Source organism: Ictalurus punctatus, chromosome 8, assembly GCF_001660625.3.
Source record: "Ictalurus punctatus breed USDA103 chromosome 8, Coco_2.0, whole genome shotgun sequence".
Lineage (NCBI taxonomy): Eukaryota > Metazoa > Chordata > Actinopteri > Siluriformes > Ictaluridae > Ictalurus > Ictalurus punctatus.
The window spans coordinates 10,577,582-10,595,041 of NC_030423.2; the positions used below are offsets into that span (position 1 = coordinate 10,577,582).

The 17,460-nt window shown below is 38.8% G+C and overlaps 1 protein-coding gene across 23 annotated transcripts in view; it reads right to left on the bottom strand.

The window, feature by feature from the left end:
* sorbs2b (sorbin and SH3 domain containing 2b) overlaps nucleotides 1-17,460 on the bottom strand; it is a 59,057-nt gene that overhangs the window by 18,021 nt on the left and 23,576 nt on the right. For 12 of the 23 annotated variants that reach the window (XR_008396826.1, XR_008396827.1, XM_017474340.3 and 9 more), the window contains 16 exons: nucleotides 16,907-16,960; nucleotides 15,473-15,568; nucleotides 14,306-14,332; nucleotides 14,034-14,158; nucleotides 12,580-13,062; nucleotides 11,753-12,076; nucleotides 10,497-10,638; nucleotides 9,671-9,825; nucleotides 9,233-9,299; nucleotides 8,474-8,524; nucleotides 8,015-8,216; nucleotides 7,633-7,747; nucleotides 5,490-5,573; nucleotides 4,900-4,941; nucleotides 3,340-3,389; nucleotides 2,149-2,351 (listed from right to left, as the gene is read on the bottom strand). Coding sequence is in view for 21 of the 23 variants with exons in the window: in XM_017474340.3 (XP_017329829.2) it covers nucleotides 2,149-2,351; nucleotides 3,340-3,389; nucleotides 4,900-4,941; nucleotides 5,490-5,573; nucleotides 7,633-7,747; nucleotides 8,015-8,216; nucleotides 8,474-8,524; nucleotides 9,233-9,299; nucleotides 9,671-9,825; nucleotides 10,497-10,638; nucleotides 11,753-12,076; nucleotides 12,580-13,062; nucleotides 14,034-14,158; nucleotides 14,306-14,332; nucleotides 15,473-15,568; nucleotides 16,907-16,960 (2,220 nt within the window). In the remaining 2 variants the exon portion in view is untranslated. The remainder of the gene's footprint in view (nucleotides 1-2,148; nucleotides 2,352-3,339; nucleotides 3,390-4,899; nucleotides 4,942-5,489; nucleotides 5,574-7,632; nucleotides 7,748-8,014; nucleotides 8,217-8,473; nucleotides 8,525-9,232; nucleotides 9,300-9,670; nucleotides 9,826-10,496; nucleotides 10,639-11,752; nucleotides 12,077-12,579; nucleotides 13,063-14,033; nucleotides 14,159-14,305; nucleotides 14,333-15,472; nucleotides 15,569-16,906; nucleotides 16,961-17,460) is intronic. The other 11 variants (XM_047157157.2, XM_017474348.3, XM_017474352.3 and 8 more) reach the window with 8 other exon arrangements.

Sequence of the window (17,460 nt, forward strand, 5' to 3'; positions counted from 1 at the left end):
CAGCAGGTCCAGTGAAAAGATATTGTAAGCAATTATTATACAAATAAAAAAAATGCCAGTGAAATCCTGGTTCAAAAAGACATCCAATGAAGAATGGCAAAACGTTTTCTACCACAAAACACATTCACAAAAACATGTAACTCATTTGAGTGCAGGGCATGGAAGGTGGGTGGAGGAATGACAGCCCAAACACAAAAAAGAATATGGGAACATTGGTGACTGATCAACAGAATCCACCTTGAGAGCATCTTGGAGTATTATGATTCTTCTGGTTGTTGTGGCAGGAGGCACTGCAGTCCAGATGGGAGTACTCTGGCTGGTCCTCTATGTACATGCCATCAGGCAGGGCACTGCAAGAGGAAACCTGGGCTGGACTGGATTGGTCCAGAGTCTGAAGAGAGGACTTCCTCTCAGGAAGTTCAGTTAACAACTCTGCCAGAAGCCTGTGGAGGATGCTGTTTTCTGGCAAACTGCCCCTGTGTTTTTCAGTGCAAATGTGTTCATAGATGTCCTTCAGGGCTGAGTCAAGAGCTTTGTACATGCACCTCTTGGATTGTGGAATGTGGGAGTTCTTCTTTCTGCAAAAAGGCACTGGGCTGACCAGAAAGGCCAGTTTGCTGAGGCTGCTGTCAGACTCCTCTATTTGCAGCTGATGACTTTTGTCTTTCTTGGCCCTCTCATGTTTGATCAGGGTAGTAAAGCGTGTGAAGGAGGCTGGGCACATGCCTTTGCAGGAGCTCACAAGCTGCCTGTTGTAGCAATGATGACGACCTGATCCACAGAAGCTCTCAGAGGATGTGAAGGAGCAGTGGTCAAAGTCACTCTCACTGCAGAAGGATGAGCCCTCATTCTGAATTAAGTCACCAACATCAGACACAGCAGCGTCATGGTCACTGTCTGAGAAATCTTGCTGGACATTAGGGCATCTTATGTGGTTGTTGGACACTTGGATGTGAATTGGCACATTGGCATGAATCTTGTGGTACTGTGGCTGTGACTGTGGAGGATTTCTGGCTGGTGGCTCTTCATCCAGCAAGGACTCAATGGAATAGCTGCGATTTTGGTTGGTAATCCTTCTTGAAGGACCTATTTTCTGCCAATCACTCTCTAGGTTTGGCATGGATTTGGATTTCTGGATTAGACTCTCAAATTCAGAGATCCTATTGTTCACCATATCATGAGGTATCTCACTGTTGGCACCATTGTTGCTCAAGCAATGGTCCTTGCGCTGCTCACTCTCATAATTCTGAATCCTGGCTTTGACAGAGCAAACACGTGAATTGTTAAGCTCTTGCCGGTTGATGTGGTGCATATTCTTGTACAATTTGAGGAAACCTGGTGCAGTATGGGCTGAGCAGTGTCGGCTACGCTCTCTGCATTCCTCAGAATTCCTATTGTCACTGTGGGAAAAAACGCTTTGTTCTCCATTCTGCATCACAGAGACAATGCTTTCAGGCCATTTTCCCATTCCATTATCCTGACCCTCAGAGAGGAGATCATCATAGCTCCAGGATCTGGGCTTAGGAGAGAGCTCCAGATTCTCTTGCTCTGATTGCCAGCCATTCTTTAAGTCCTCTGAGGCAGATAGAATGATTGGATCTTCATTTTGGTCATCATTTTGAAATGTGGCTACTGAAACAAGTGAGGTATCATTGTCCGAATTTTGGATGAATAAGTCCTCTTTTTGGTTATTATTTTCACATGATTCCACTACTTCAAATGAGGTATCATGGCTCGGATTTTGACCATTTAAATGTGCTGAGTGCAGTGTGCTAATATCCCCACCTTTATATATCCACCATGAGCAGCATGACAAGAGAGAGACATGAGAGAAGACATTACAAGACTTTAGCAGAGAAGAATGGATTTGAGCTTGCTACAGCAACACATCTATCAAAATGGAAGAAAAACTCAATATTTTCTACTTTATACTTTCAAAATATTTTCCCACAACAAAGAAACTCTGCTATAAGGCTTATTTTTATACATCAAATATGACTGAAATAGTGAAAAACTGCGACCAACAAAAAATAATAAATCTGATTCATGCAATCAGAGCAACTTTTTAAGATTCTGTCTCTGTAATGTACTGACATGAGGCAAAAATGAAAGCTTAAACTTTTGCCTAGTACTGTCTGTGACGTCTACCTTTTGATCTGGACAAGGAGGAAGTGGAAGGGGTGTTAAAGGGCTTTCTTTGGGTACTGCTGGTCCTGGTTGGTTCCGGAAGGTGAGCAGCATGAATCTTGCATGATTTTCCAATGCTCTGGGTGGATCTTAGTGAGCTTTGAGGCTGGGACTGAGTGGCTGTAGGCTCTGACTTCCTTCTTGTCCTGTTATCACTGGAAGAACTAAAAATGGTAAGGGGAAAGGACACATACAGTATATATGAAATAAGTTAATTTTCAAATGTGGTAGAGTATTTGAGATTTGAATATAATATTTTCACTTAGCAAATTGACCATGTATCCAGATGGCACCCAAACAGCCACAAAATCAGACTCTTCCACTTGATAAATACATGTGTATAGGAGACTGAGAAGTCTTCTGTGATTTGTTTTACAGTCTTCTGTTATAAAAATGTAGGGCTTCGGTTTTCACAGGATTTGTAGAATTCAGTCTTTGCATTTAAATGTATAGAACTGTAATCCACTTTCAAAACAAGGTAAATTATTCTCAGTATTACTTGTACCTTAGATGAACCATTAAGCAGCTTTTTAAATGATAATGAGAACATTTCAGTTTTTAGTGTTTTGAGACAACTATTTCATAATTTCCACTCTACACATCAGCCATTAGAATTGAAACAGTTCAATATTAATTATATTGAGTACAGATCAACTGCCTCTACCAGAAGGATGAATTATAGAAATCAACAGCTATTAGGGTAACCTAGCCAGATAAAACATCTTGGCTATTAAACATCCTGATTCAAAAGAACGCTACGATGAAATCAGAACCAAACACTACTATACAGTTAAAAATGCAGTTAAATATTTTGTAAAAATACAAAAATACATACAAAAACATTCAAAATAAATTTGTATAAAAATAACCAGAATCCACTTGGCCCTAAAAGTCATTATTCTCACACATAATATTTAAAGAGGACAGTGAGGACAGGCTGTGGCCAGATCAGAGGGTAGGGTCAGGGGACACTAATTGATTATTAGTCCACAAGGACAAGGCTTTTAGAGATCAACCACAGTCATACAATTACTGTACATAAACAGTCAAACAATTATTCAGAATAACTAAATGTGAAAGTATAGACATATTTCTAATTAATATTTTTAATGAATAATGGCTGCTGTACAGTAGATGGGGAAAACAACTTACCTTGAAGGCCGTTCAAAGCTTCTGTCAGCAGACGGCTGATAAAGAAAGGTCTGAAACAGAGAATAAAGAGTAAAGGGATTCCTTTACTTGTAGAATCTTATAGATCCAATTATGTCCCAATACACTAACGCTGACCAAGTTACCCAAAATGCTATATTTGCCATCGGTCCCCAAATTACACATTTGCTTGAGAAGAAAAGCTCAGCTGCTTGCAGAACACTTACAAGTGTTTCGATATCAAATGAAGCAGGGAATTCCTTGTGCACATGGCTGTAGTAAATAACCATTTTCCCTTGTACTGAAGCTCTGAGAAGGCTCAACTGGAGTTATTCTCTGGAGCTGTGTGAGCTGGTCATCTATTTTTTTAACAGGCTTTAAAAGTAGCCTCTGTGAGGTGGCAGGAATGTCCACTTGCTGTGACACATTTGTGGCCAGTCAACATAACAGGAGCAAGTGACAGCTACCTCGAGGGCAAGCTCTTAGTAGTGAACCCCACTACAATTTTACAAAGTAGCTCTCTGCATGGCATTATAGCAGTCTTCCAAACATAAATGTAATTGTGAACACCCACTATCTTTGCAATCCACCATCTTGCAAGGTCTAGCTCTTACCATCATCTCCTCTGTAATTGGTGATGTTTTCATGTAATTGTTAATTATAAAGAAAACGATTACTCAGAAAGGTTACTTTATCTGCACACATATGTGAGTTGTAAATATACTATAAGCAAAAACATTAACAAAGGGGCTAAGTAGTTTTTAAATGACAGAGGTGGCAGCAGGCTAATTTTATCCACACAGCCTATGTGAAATGGGATGTAATTTGATACTTAATGAAGCATGCCCACATCCTTGAAATACTACAACTAGTTCTCTTGTCTCACAACAAAACACCTAGCACAGGAACTCATGAACCATGTACACTGGGACATTTTTGTGCATACAACCAATGCCCATTTGTTATATAACATCTTGTTTCTAATTAGATAGTTTTAACAAAAAAGAAAGATGTTTTTGACAGAGCATGATTAATAGGTGATGAAAAATGAAGTAACATGAATTGATATTTAGTCTTACTGTATGCTTGCTTTATCTCATATTCGGAAATCCATCCATCTCTTCCTCATTTCCTTTTTTATTTTTTACCTCATTTTCACACAATTGTGGTCATTGTGCATTCCCATCAACTATCTCTCCCATATCATACGACAGCTACCAACTAGGGTGGGTAAAGGTTGACATGTGCTTCCCTTGAGGAACAACTGTATCTTTTCCAACTGACGCTCATGCTACATCACAGGGCAGCTTAACACAACCTGGAGGAAAGCTCTAATTGCCCTCTGCTGTATACATGATCTCACCGACACCTATAATTGGTTAGAGTTGCACTGATTGACAGTAATGACACCCGGCCACGAATAGTTGTGGCATCGTTAGGATTCAAACTTGCAATCTCCCAACAATAGGGTGATAGATTTTCCATGCACTACTACTTATTTTCCCATCGATTTTTTTTCATTCATTTATTTATCACTCATTCTCTTCCCCACTCCCTCATTACCTCATTACGGATTGGATCATAATCCAGACGTTTTTTAGGAGGCTTGACCCAGAGGAGGAAGAAGGAGCAGAAGGAGTCAAGGTGAGCCAGAAATGAAAGGAAAAGAGGAGGAAGCAGTTACCTAACAGTAGTAGAAGAATCAGATGGCATGCCACTACACACCAGCACATGATTAGCATCACTACACACAGTACCAATCACTAGTCACTACAATTAGCCCTTACACCTTTCACCAAAGCAATATGCAATCATGCAAGTGGTCTCAAAATCAAACATTCCATTTGCATGAGCTAAAGACCGCAGAGCTGGATGTGTGAAGAACAGAGGCACTTGCTGACACATTGAGACACAAGGCTAAAATGTTGGAAGGTTGGAGCAGAACGGGTCAAGTTACAGTTAATTGAATGATCACTTGATTTTCACTCATTATCAAGAGGCTCCCCTAAATGCTTCTGCTCATTCCAACCAGTCATTCCAGACCTGACCACAGCAGTAAGGCAACTACTGTGGAAGCCAACAAGCTTCCCACTGTACTGTATGTGCCATGCTAGCAGCATCAAACCAAGAACACACAACTACACCCCACTTACCGGCCGTCCAAACTCCAGCTCTGCAAAGAACTTATACCAGGGCTCATTCTCTAAAGCTAGCTCTTCTGGTGTTAAGTTACTCTTCTGGTTGTAGAATAGACAAAATTGGGGAAAGAGGAGAGGGATGAGAGAGGGAACAGGAATGAAAAGGCGTAATGGCCTGCAATTACATGCATGTTTTCTGTTTTGTTTTGTTTTTCTCTTTGTTTTTATTTTATTTTTATGCTTCTTTGTTTTTATATTGTGAATGTTAAGCAGTTTGTGATGTCTGTTCTAGAAAGGTGCTACAGAAATAAAAATGACTAAGTGTCAACATAAGGAATGGCTTTGACAAGACAGAAACTGTGAAGCATGAATATTTGTTAAGGCAAGTGTATTATTTCTACAACATCCTAAATATTAATAAATAATACAGTTAAAAAGATGTGTTGCAGTTAAATGGTCAGCTGCACTACCTTTCCCATTCCAACAGAGTGCAATAACAGACCTTTTCCCACCACCTCAGCCGGGTGCGCACTGTGCGATTTTTAATAGTCCTTTGCGACTGTTGCTTGTCAGACTGTACCAACATGATCCCTGCTGTAAGCCATGTCACACTGTAGGATCTCAGTTGTCATTAATGTCAGACTGTACGACAGTCAAGACGCGATAACGGACACACGCAATAAGACTCGTACGGAGTTGAAGAAGCCACATGACAAATCTTCTGACACTTCCAGAAGTTAATCAGAAGAACATTTTGATCACAATGGCCATTAATTGGCTGTCAAACTAGCGATCAAAGACTACAGATTTTGGCCTAGGATTATAGGAATCTTTTAGGATTCTCAAAATTTGTCTCAGACGACCAAATTGTGACCAAAATCGTACAGTGTGAACCCAGCTTTAGTCAGACCACATAACAGCATTTCAAAATTCTAAACTCTGGAAGATTACAGTTGTCTTAGAAATTTGCCAATCATTTGCCAATAATACAAACCCTATACAAAGTTTTTTAAGAAATAATCATTTAGGAATCATATAAAATAAGTAAGCATTTTACAGGCTTTGAATACTCATTGGTGCATCCAAACGAGTTCCCAAATACCACTCTAAAAAACAGTAATATTTACATTTCATAACTAACCAAACTTTAACGTATATATAGTGGGGGAAATAAGCATAGGAAGGCCCAATACTGAATTCTTTATATTTCCGGATTTCTTGAGTTAATACTGATGTCTGGTGAAAATTTCATGTGAATAGCCTCATTGGAAATGATATATTTACTGAAAAAAATGTTGACGCATCCAATACTTATTTCCCCCACTGTATGTTATTGCAGGTCCAAATATATCCAGTAGATGGCAATAATGTCTTGATAGTAGATATTGGTGGCAGCGTGAATAAACTGAAATCAGCTAACACATATGAGATAACACCAATAGTGTTATATCAACAATAGCCTGTCCTGTTGACCTTCAGGGAACTCAAAAATACAGTCTAAAAGCAGTACTGGTTTCAGTAGCCATGCAACAATGACACAGTAAACAAAATTTTAAATAAGGGATGTAGGTATTAATCTTGTGCATCCGGCTTGAGTCCCCGGATATTATAACTTTGATTGAGGGATACATTTATCTTTGATCAGTAGTTATTAAGTAGTGACAGTGTTCCAGGAAATGATCTACACATTAGTGAATCTCAGACAGCTCATGATTTGAACATACACTACATAGAGTGAAGAAACTACTACATTGCCTACTTATTGCTATAAATACCAATGTAACTAAGAAATATTGAAGGTATCCCTAGGAATACTCATTATCAAGATAATGGGAAATGTATTTCTGAGACAGACTTGCTATTGTATGTTAACAGCTTAGACTATCAAAAGATGGTGTAACATTAACATTAATAATGGTCTCTGCTACCGATGACACATTTGAAGTTATTTATTTAACAATGCCTGCTAGGATCACGTTGTATTAATATTGTTTATTATAATTTCCAGAGGAATACAAAACATTAAACACTGTGTGAGCTCTGTATTGTCTCTATGCATTCTTTTTTCTGAAGCTGAAATCATTTCAAATACAACTGGTAACACTAATCTTTGTAGTATTGTAAAATGGGGATGTAAAAAAAATCAGAGTATACTTACTGCTTTCTCTTGATCTAGAATAGAGGATTTCCCTGGCTCGTAGTCAAAGATACTCCTGGGCTCTGCTCTGTATTTGCGAGTATCCACTTTTCTATCTTGAGGACCCCACTGATTCCTAAGAGTGTAAGAGAAGCAATAAAATGCTTTTAAATAATATAAAAACCAAAGTTTTGTAAAAGCCTTAGACTCTGACAGGCGACTACAGTATGTATGCTATATCTACTTCAGACTTCAATGTCTTAGATGTATAATACTCTGTGGAGACTACACACAGTTATGTCTTAGTCTGCTCAATCTTACTATCAGGCTCAACATTACATTAGACAAATCCACCTATGCTTTTGAACAGTACGTATGAGACAGAGATTGAATTGGATCTCACATGTCCGGAGTGCTGCTGCCACTCTGGTGCATATTACGGTTGTGAGACATTGGCTGAGCCGATGATGAACTTGGCAGGGAAGAGGAGCTGGATGGTCTGAATCCACATGTGCCATTATCAGAGATGCTCTTGGTTATGGGTCTGTATGTACTGCTCTTAGGTGCAGGGTGTGCCTGGAGATTATTAGGTGGACTATGCTTCTCTGTAAAAACAGCCCATAGTAAAAATAATAATCCATTTGCAAATACATTCAAACTTGAATGAATTTTTATATTGCTTATTTGTCACCAGCTGGACTTTAAACTGCATATTTTAATGCAACACTGGGAATTCTGCTGTGGACAAAAGTACCATTTCCTCTTTATTATTAGTTACAAAATGTGTTAGCAGTACCTCTGGGTAATCATGAACAATTACTTATAATTGTGTAATTCTAGAGAAAGTGAACAGGACACACACCATCATTCGTAATAGGCTGAGTGGCAGTACGGGAACCAGAATATTCAAACTCTGTAAAAACAGATTGTAAAGAGAAATAAAAATGATTAGTCACAACCTAATAGTGTTATTCAAGCATTAGTCCTTTTTTTTCAGCACTATGAGACTTAATGTAATCTAATTTAAAGCTCATAATTAGTTAGGCATAGAGATCAGTTGTCATTCCTGCTCAGTGCACATGTCCCTTTGACCTCTGTAATCCCCAGGACAACATTCTACCAGTGGGGCTGCGCAGTCAGGTTCCAGGAATGATTCAGCTCTAATCCAAAGTCTGCTGAGTGAAGCTCTTTTAATATCGCACCGTTTAAAAAACTCGTCAATTCATCTATCTGCAGATTGATCTTAGAACGCTTGAGCCATAAACACATGGCAAGAGCAAATGTCCTACGTATACCGGGAATCACCTAAAGCCATGCATCTACTGCTCACTTTATTACAGAAGTAATAAAGGTCACAGAGAATATTTTAAAAATATTGAAAGGATTATACAGATTTGTTGCACATGAAAAACAATAAAGTAACTGATTATGCTAAAGGTGGACAGACGACACACGTATCTAATCTGAGCAGTTTCAGTATATTGAACATACTACGTAATAATGGCAGAAGTTCCTTTATGTTTGCATATTATGGAAGTGACACTATAAAAGTTTCATGATATGGATTTGATTATAATTATCGATATAATTGGATATAATTATGTAAAAGATTTCATCCCACCTGGTTTATGCACCACGTGAATCTGCTTGAACATAGTCTTGTACCAGTCTTTTGGCCTGTCCACAGTCTAAGTTAACAACAAACAAAACAATAGTTTCTCAGGTGTTCTTTCTCTGCACTCAATAAAATGATTGCTGATAAAATGTGAGTCTGATGAAAAAAAACAGATCCCAATATTATGTTGAGATGAGGAAATTAACATTGCTGTCTGGCTGTTCAATAATGCTGTCACCTGCTTCCCTGAGGATAAACATGAGAAACAGCCAGTCTCAAATACTCTAGGCCCATAAACTAGATTCATATGAATGTTTGAGGCAACACAATTGTACTTTCATAATGTAAGGGTACAAAATCAATGTTTGACTATATAATATCAATTTATACATAGATGTACAAACACAACAAGACTGATAACCCAAAGTTCATAACTCTGCTTACAGTCCTGCTGGCGATGGGAATACCAGACTCATCCACAGGGCCAACGCTTGAGTAATGGGAAGATTTTCCCACTGTATCTCTCCTCTCATCATCTGGTGCATGCATAGATGTCACTGAACCCACAGTGGCATAGAGTGGGGAAATGGATTCAGCAGCTGGAGGGGGAAAGGGGGGTCAGATAGACAAGTTCACATTCTCAAGAATGCTATTAGTAGTAATCGATGCAACAGTTTTACTTAATAAAATTTGGGAACCTAGAGTACATCTCAAGAGATCAAATAAATAGAATAAATTCACAAATACCAACACAATGCTCCAACTCTAAATCTGTCTCCATACACGAGTGCATTGCCTTGGAGTTTTGAATAGGCTCTTATTCTGATACAGCCTCAATATGTATGTAAATTGTGTTAATCCCTTTTTATCTACCTTCAAACACTTCCTAACACAGATCTCACTTGCCGCTTGGGATTAGAGAGATCATCTGACGTGAACTGAACAGGGAAGCGTTGCTTGTGCTGTCAGTGGACTAAACTGTGGCTGCATGTTTACACTTATTAGGAACGCATAGCAGCTTGACATGCCACACAAGTGACTTATCAAGAAGTGTGAGGGGTGAATCATTCACCTTTCCTTTGTGGTAGATGTTGCATTTGGCTGCACACATTTCTAAACATAAGAACCACAGACACTTTCTCTTTAACCGGATAAACCTTTTCATGTGCTTAAAAGTTATCAGTTTCAGATTTTAGGGATTAAAGGTAAAAGGATAAACATATTTCTAATCACTTTAGCAAATTCCAGTTTGTCTCTAGCTTGTACTCACGAGTGCTCCGGCCCTGTTGCATGGCTGTGAGAGTAGGGCTGAAAGAGGGAAGAGAAGGGTACGTGGAAGGGGAGAAGGGTCTTTGGAGATGACTCTTTAGGCCTGCAGTCACACCTACACTTCCATTTACAGTCATTTGGCCCTTGGTAAAAGAGAAAAGGGTAAAATAAATAAATAAATAAATACATACATACATACATACATACATACATAAAGATGGTATTAATGTAACACAATGTAAAGGCATTCATCACTATAGCACTTTTATCACTGATCCATATTGTGTGTTCTAAATATGAAGGTTTGAGACAAACTTCAAAAGAGCAGAGTGACTAATGACAATGTTAGATTCAAGAAAGAAGAAACAAAACACTATGTTATTAGCAGTGTAAGAAATGCTGAATTTAAAAAACATAGTCAGGAGATGAAAACATTTAATAAATTGATTTGAGCAGTACGTTTAATATGTTATTAAGGCCTTAATCAGGAAACAATTACGTCAAAAGTATAAAGACAAAGTGTTAAAGACAAAGAATAAGAGTAAAGACAGGAAGCAGGGTGTGGTATGCTTTTGCTACAGCTATTTCCCCCGACACTGGTATTGTTTAGGCACAATCACAATTCCACCCTGATCTCATCCTGTACCCAAACTAAAGTTCTCTCTATAAAGGCTATCACTTAAGAATCCTTGCACTGGAGTGAACTATGAGATTAAGGGAAGATGAAAGGCAAATGCAGTTAGCAGAGTCCTGAGAAAAAGTAAATGTGGCCCTGGAACTAGACTATCATTAGTATTGTTCCACACACAAACATTCCAGAGGCCAAAGGCGGTAAAACCAGTCAATGTGAATCACAGGGTGGTTGGTGTCTGTGGATTAAGCCTTTGAATTCTAAATAAAAGAAGGCAGGAGAGAGTGAATGGGGAGGGAGAAAGAGCAATGGATGGAGGGAGGGCACTAACCAATCAAACAGAGTAAGAGATGGAGAGAAAGGTCAAAGGGAAAGTGTGGGAAAAAGTACAAAACATAACTGGAGGGATTCAAGAAGAGAGGAAAAAAACAGAGGAAACTAAGAATGTAGTAAAGTTGAAAATATTTGAAACAGGAGCATGTTGGTCAACACTTTGGTCAACCGAGTGAAGCGTTAGACATTGGGAGTCAGAGCAGGTAAAAGCCTGAGGTCCACTATTGAAAATACAGAAAGGTAAAACAGAATGAGAGAGCTGTTCAGAGATCCGAGCCCTGCGGAATAGTTACATTAGCAGAGCTAGCTGCAGGGACGTCTATCGCCATGTTGTCAGTGTAACTGCTCAGCTGGCAGTGGGTGGATGAAGAGGTCTCAGAACCTCCCTCCAAGTCTATTCCACACATTCTCAGCTCCTCCAGCATGGCCATGGAAGACACGCTCTGAGCACGAGAAGAGCAGCCACTCGGAGCTGAATATGGATCCAAGTTGGAATAGGCAAGACCATGAGAAAGAGGATGTGAATGGTGGTCAGAGGGCCTAGAGCAGGTGTAGTCGGTGGAGAAGCTTGGCCTGTTATTGGGCGAGTGGGAGGCCAGTGGTGGTCCTGGGTAGGCCTGACACAGAGGAGAGTGGGAGGTGAGCTTCAGTGACTTAAACAGTGGAAGAAAGTAGCAGTTTGATGGAGATGATTGCCATGTATGACACAGTGCTGTGAGAGTCATGCCATCTGCTTTAGGGGAGGGAAAAAATAATTGAATGCTAGATGGGTAAAAGAACATTGCATTGCAGAACAACAATCGGTTAATAATTATTACAGCCTTAGGAAAGATGTCTTCATTTCTATGATGGAGGTTTTATATTGTAAATCTATGATTTCAGTAGTAATAATTTTGCACGTGCAATAAATGCCATGAACATAAAATAAAGATGATGATTACTATGAATATGAAAATGCCTTGTAAGTGCTGTGTGAACAAGTACCAAAATGAAATAAATAAAACAAAATCCAAAAGACTTCAGATTTTTTTATACTAAGATACGATAGGATTGAATGACATTATGTTCTGTAATTCCATTATGTTGATGGAATAGCAACTATGAATATAAACATGAATACCACTTGTTGGACTGCAGGGGGCGGTGAAGGGTGAAAGACTGTTCTGGAATCCAGAGGGTCCTTTCTTTTAGGTGGAGTATGGGGGCTGAGAGACAGAGTCTGTGTATATCTGGCTTCTGTCTGATGCCGTGGTGTGATGCATATGGACAGAGAGGCTACATGTCTCTTTTTCTGCCTAACTGGAGCGTGTGAATTAAGGTGATCTAAGTGCGATGGACGGATCCTAGGTTTCTCAGGGCCACATACACTGGGGAATCTGCTAAAACTGAGAGGCTGTTTAGAGTCATTGGTGTTGGAGTCAGAGGATTGGTTGCCTCTGGAGCTCTGCTCTGAGATTGCAGACATTGCTCCCCTGGAGAATGAGCTGTGTGTTATGAGCAGTGGGCCATCATCGTATTGTGTGGGATAATTATGGAGGCTAAATTTTCCTGGATTACAGTCAGCAGGATGCAGCTGAGAGCTCTCTCTGTGAGGAGCGAGGCCCTGTATAGCCATAAAAACATGCAAACAAGCAAGAAATAAGACAGCAGAAAAAAAAATTATATATATATTATGAACCAAATGTACTTATTCACAAGGAAATTCAAGTTTAAAAAAAACAAACAAACATGTCCATTTATTGTGGGGAAATATCCAGAACATCATAGTGTTCTATTTCTAATCACATACAAGTATCAAAATGTGGGTATAATTATTTTATTATTATTATTATTATTATTATTATTATTATTATTATTTAGTTACTATTTAATCTCTAGTTGAATTATTTTATCCATAACAAATAAAAACACACAGCTTAGACATGTGCTATTTTTGTGCTAATTTGCTATTTTATGGTCAAAACATAATGTATTTTATAGGATCGATAAAATGTCTAAAAATATATTTTTTTAAAACAACCCACAAATTAAATAGCATAGTGGCCAAATTTATTGCCATCATTAAGATAAGGAATTAGACAACGTAAACACTATCTCTAAGAGGTTCACACATGTGTAAACAGCCACAAAAACACATGAAAAGCAAGAAAATGCATTTGTTATTCACACATTAGTCTTCCATCTGGTTATTTCTACTAACATGAAATCTGTAAATGAATTCTAATCATTACAAAGTTTTTTAAAAAAAGGAATGAACAGAGTTGATTGAATTAAATATCAAAGTAGCATTTCTAACACCTTTTGATGATACATCATTCAATGTAATAGGCAACTCAGTCATAGTTACCACTCATGCAACTGTAACTGAGAGCAAAAAAGCAATTAATAATAGCACTACAAATTTAACCACTGTGTTAGGAACAAGTTGAGACATACATGTTTGCTACCTTTGCCCAACAGAGAACAATAAATTTAGTGACGCTTGTCCGCTGCATTTCCACAAGCATGTCCTGCGGAAGGGGAAAAAAAACAACTTCCTGATATATGAGCCAAACAGAGTGAAGCTTAACCTACCAGTGTGGGCGATTTTTTATCCTGCAGGTTGGGCCTAACACTTCTGAATCCTTTAGCAGCCAAAGAGGAAGTCGCCATGTTGCCATTTCTTAGAGGATCTCCAGCGGTGTAGTGCCACCACATATCTAGAACATTCCACACAAAACAAACACAGCACCAAAAGCTCCATTTTAATTTACCATAAACCATCACAATATGCTTATCAAATAACTGTTGCCTAATCTAGGACTATGAATATTGATTCTAAAAATAATATTGCTAAAATGGTTTACCCGAATCCGTCAGTGAAGATTCTGTGCCTAAACCATAAAAAGAAAACAGGCAGTTAAGTGTTTGAGATGCTTATAAAAGAAATACGGAAAGCTTCTACTATACCTGACCATTTATTGAATATGATTTGCAGTCTTCAAACATTAGAAGCTACACAGCACCTGCACAGATGAATAAAACTCTATAACACTCATCAGTGTCCATTGTGTGTGACTATTGTGTGATTCATCAGATATAATTGCTGGCTGCATTCCAGACCACTGCTTCAGCTCACAGGAGAACATGAGAGAGGAAGAGATATGGATGGACTGGATGGAGTGATGAAAGAGAGTTTTCACTCTTATTCCAGATCAAGTAAAACTAAGTAAACTTTTTTTTTATCTTAATAACTTTTCTTTCACCTAAAGCAAAGCTACTGAACATATTCATTACCTTTAACTCGTTTCGTAGCCCACAGGCAGAATAATTAAACAATGAAGACTGTGTGTGTGAGGTCATAGTCGATAAAGCCGTTCAAACAAAAAGGGTCACCGCCAAATGGAATAAGGCTGCAAAAACAGGGAGGAAAAAAAAAGCAACAGGCTACACAATTGTTGCCATGGAGCGACACAAATATGGCAACAATCCATCTCCTGTGAAAGTCTGTTTCCTTTTAAGTAATGGGGAGGAACAGTTGCAGCTACTGAAACCCAAAGCAAACTACCATGAGTGCTGGTTAGATGGAGTGAGAGACAGAGAGAGCGAGGGAGATGCAGGAGACAGGAGTGAATGATGCTTATCGAGTGAAGAGGAATTCCTGCCTGCTGATTAAACATAGTCTGACTCTTGGCCAGAGGTTGTCAATTTACATGGAAACACTGATCTTACATGTACGGGACCAAAAGGCATCAATTATACAAACAGTCGATCCAGCTTGATCAGCAGCTCTTTAGCAATGCACTTATTAACTTTTATTTCTTTTCTGGTGACAGAATTCAGAAATTCCTCCATTATAAACAAGTAATAATTTAGTTCTAAACCAGTCTTGGTCCAGCTTAAAGATTATAGACAGAATTTAGATTTTTGTGTTATAGTGCTTTGGGAAAACTCATCCTACTGTATATACATCGATTGCTTAGTAGTAAAGCGAAGTAGTGGGTGTGTGAGTTTGCAGCGGGTAGAAGGAGTACCTGCAAGCCCACATAGGTTTGGGGAACTCTGGACTCTCTTCATAGGGGTTAGAGTGAGTGAGAGCGTGGTGCTCTTGTGAGCTCGTCCTCCGCTGTCTGTGAGAAGCGTGGCAGCACACACACACAAAAATCCCACACGGGGCCAAAGCACATGCATCAAAAACACTTTCTGGCACAATCATGAAAAAAAAAATACAAATTGCAACCATGCAAGCATGTTATGTTTTTTTCAAATGAAACTGCATGCAAAGCATTTGATTACGTGACACATAAGTAATGACTTAAAATGTTTCGAAAGACTTTAACATGCTGTCCACAAGTTTAATAAACTGCTGCTCACTAGCTGCTGATAAAATCCCCGGCTGTCAAGGGAATCTAATAAAATGCTATGATCCCCTAAAATTTGGCTGCATGATATCTAGAATGCTTGTACATTATACTGCTGGATCCCTTCACATGTATAAATCGTTCAATCAAAATAACCCTGCTTCATACTCATGCTATCGTGTTAATAACTTCTCCAGACATGAACACAATTACATTCTAACCAGACAGTTAAATCATATGAATGGGGAGTTTGTAATTAAATGCACCGAAGACAAAACACTGCTATCTAACACTAGGCAAATAGATAAAACCTGATCAATATCACAGTTGATTATGCTTGACTAATGATCACAATTAAATTATAATTGTTTTGCATCCCTACTATGAACAATCAACATGTCAGTGCTTCAGCAACATTTATGTCTGAGTCTGTGTGAAGAAAATGAAGCTGTATAACAGTGTGAGACAGTGTTTTGCAGAGAGCCAGGGTGAGGTGTTAACAGTGCCAGACAGTGCCTGGTGGTTTCCCTCCTGAATCCCATGGCTGGTTCTGTGTCTCAAGAAGGGTTAGTGTGTCAGCCTAGCACTATAGTTATCTAGCATCTTCTTTTCTTATTTAAAAAAAAAAAATCAGCACATTAACAAGGAGCATTGTATAGCACTTCACAGAAACCCTGAGATGAATGCACATTAGCGTGCTACAGACACAAATCTCAAAGACACTACATGATGACATGGGTGGCAGAGGAATGAACTACTTTCACTCGGTTTCACTGAGGAATCAAGTGATCCATCCAATAACATCCAAGAATTTATGCATCTGAATAATGAATAACACTGCTCAGTTTTATTTCCCCCTAAAACATCCCTCTTTAGCCGAGAAACCTATTTTAACATAACAGTTAAAATACTGTAATTATATTTTTTAATAAAGACTCTTTACAGATGCTACACATGGATTTTGATTATATAAAACTTGCAAATCAAGCCAAAGGTCCACATTTAAATAAATAAATAAATAATAAAAACTTAACTTGCTGTGGAATAATGGTAACGCTTGAGTAATTCATTTTCACAGTAACAACCTTAATGAAGGCTTCATCATACCTGTATTCATGTTGAAGAACTCTTCCTCTAGTGTGGTCTTAAAATCACACGGTCCTGAAAAACCACAAAGTCTATTAATGTGTTGTTGTAAAACGTATAAGCAAATAAATGATGATTATGAGTCTCTATTGGTCACATATACATAACAGCACAGTGAATTTTTTTTTCTCGCACATCCCAGCATGTTAGGAGGTTGGGGTCAGAATGCAGGGTCAGCCATGATACGGTGCCCCTGGAGCAGAGAGGGTTAAGGGCCTTGCTCAAGAGCCCAACAGTGGCAGCTTGGCAGTGCTGGGGCTTGAACCCCCGATCTTCCGATCAGTAACCCAGAACCTGGCACCAGCCACACAGTAAGTATAGATAATGTAAAGAGCTTCGTGAGCCTCCCAGTTTCATGACTGTGCAACTTGGGGCTGCAAGTCCTCATTACGTGTGTGGCTGTTCAATCCCATGTGAAAGGTAATACAAGCCCAGCATTTGTGCTTTGAAACATGCAGCTAGTTTCAAAATATACACACACATACACACAAACACACACACAGGGAAAGAAACAT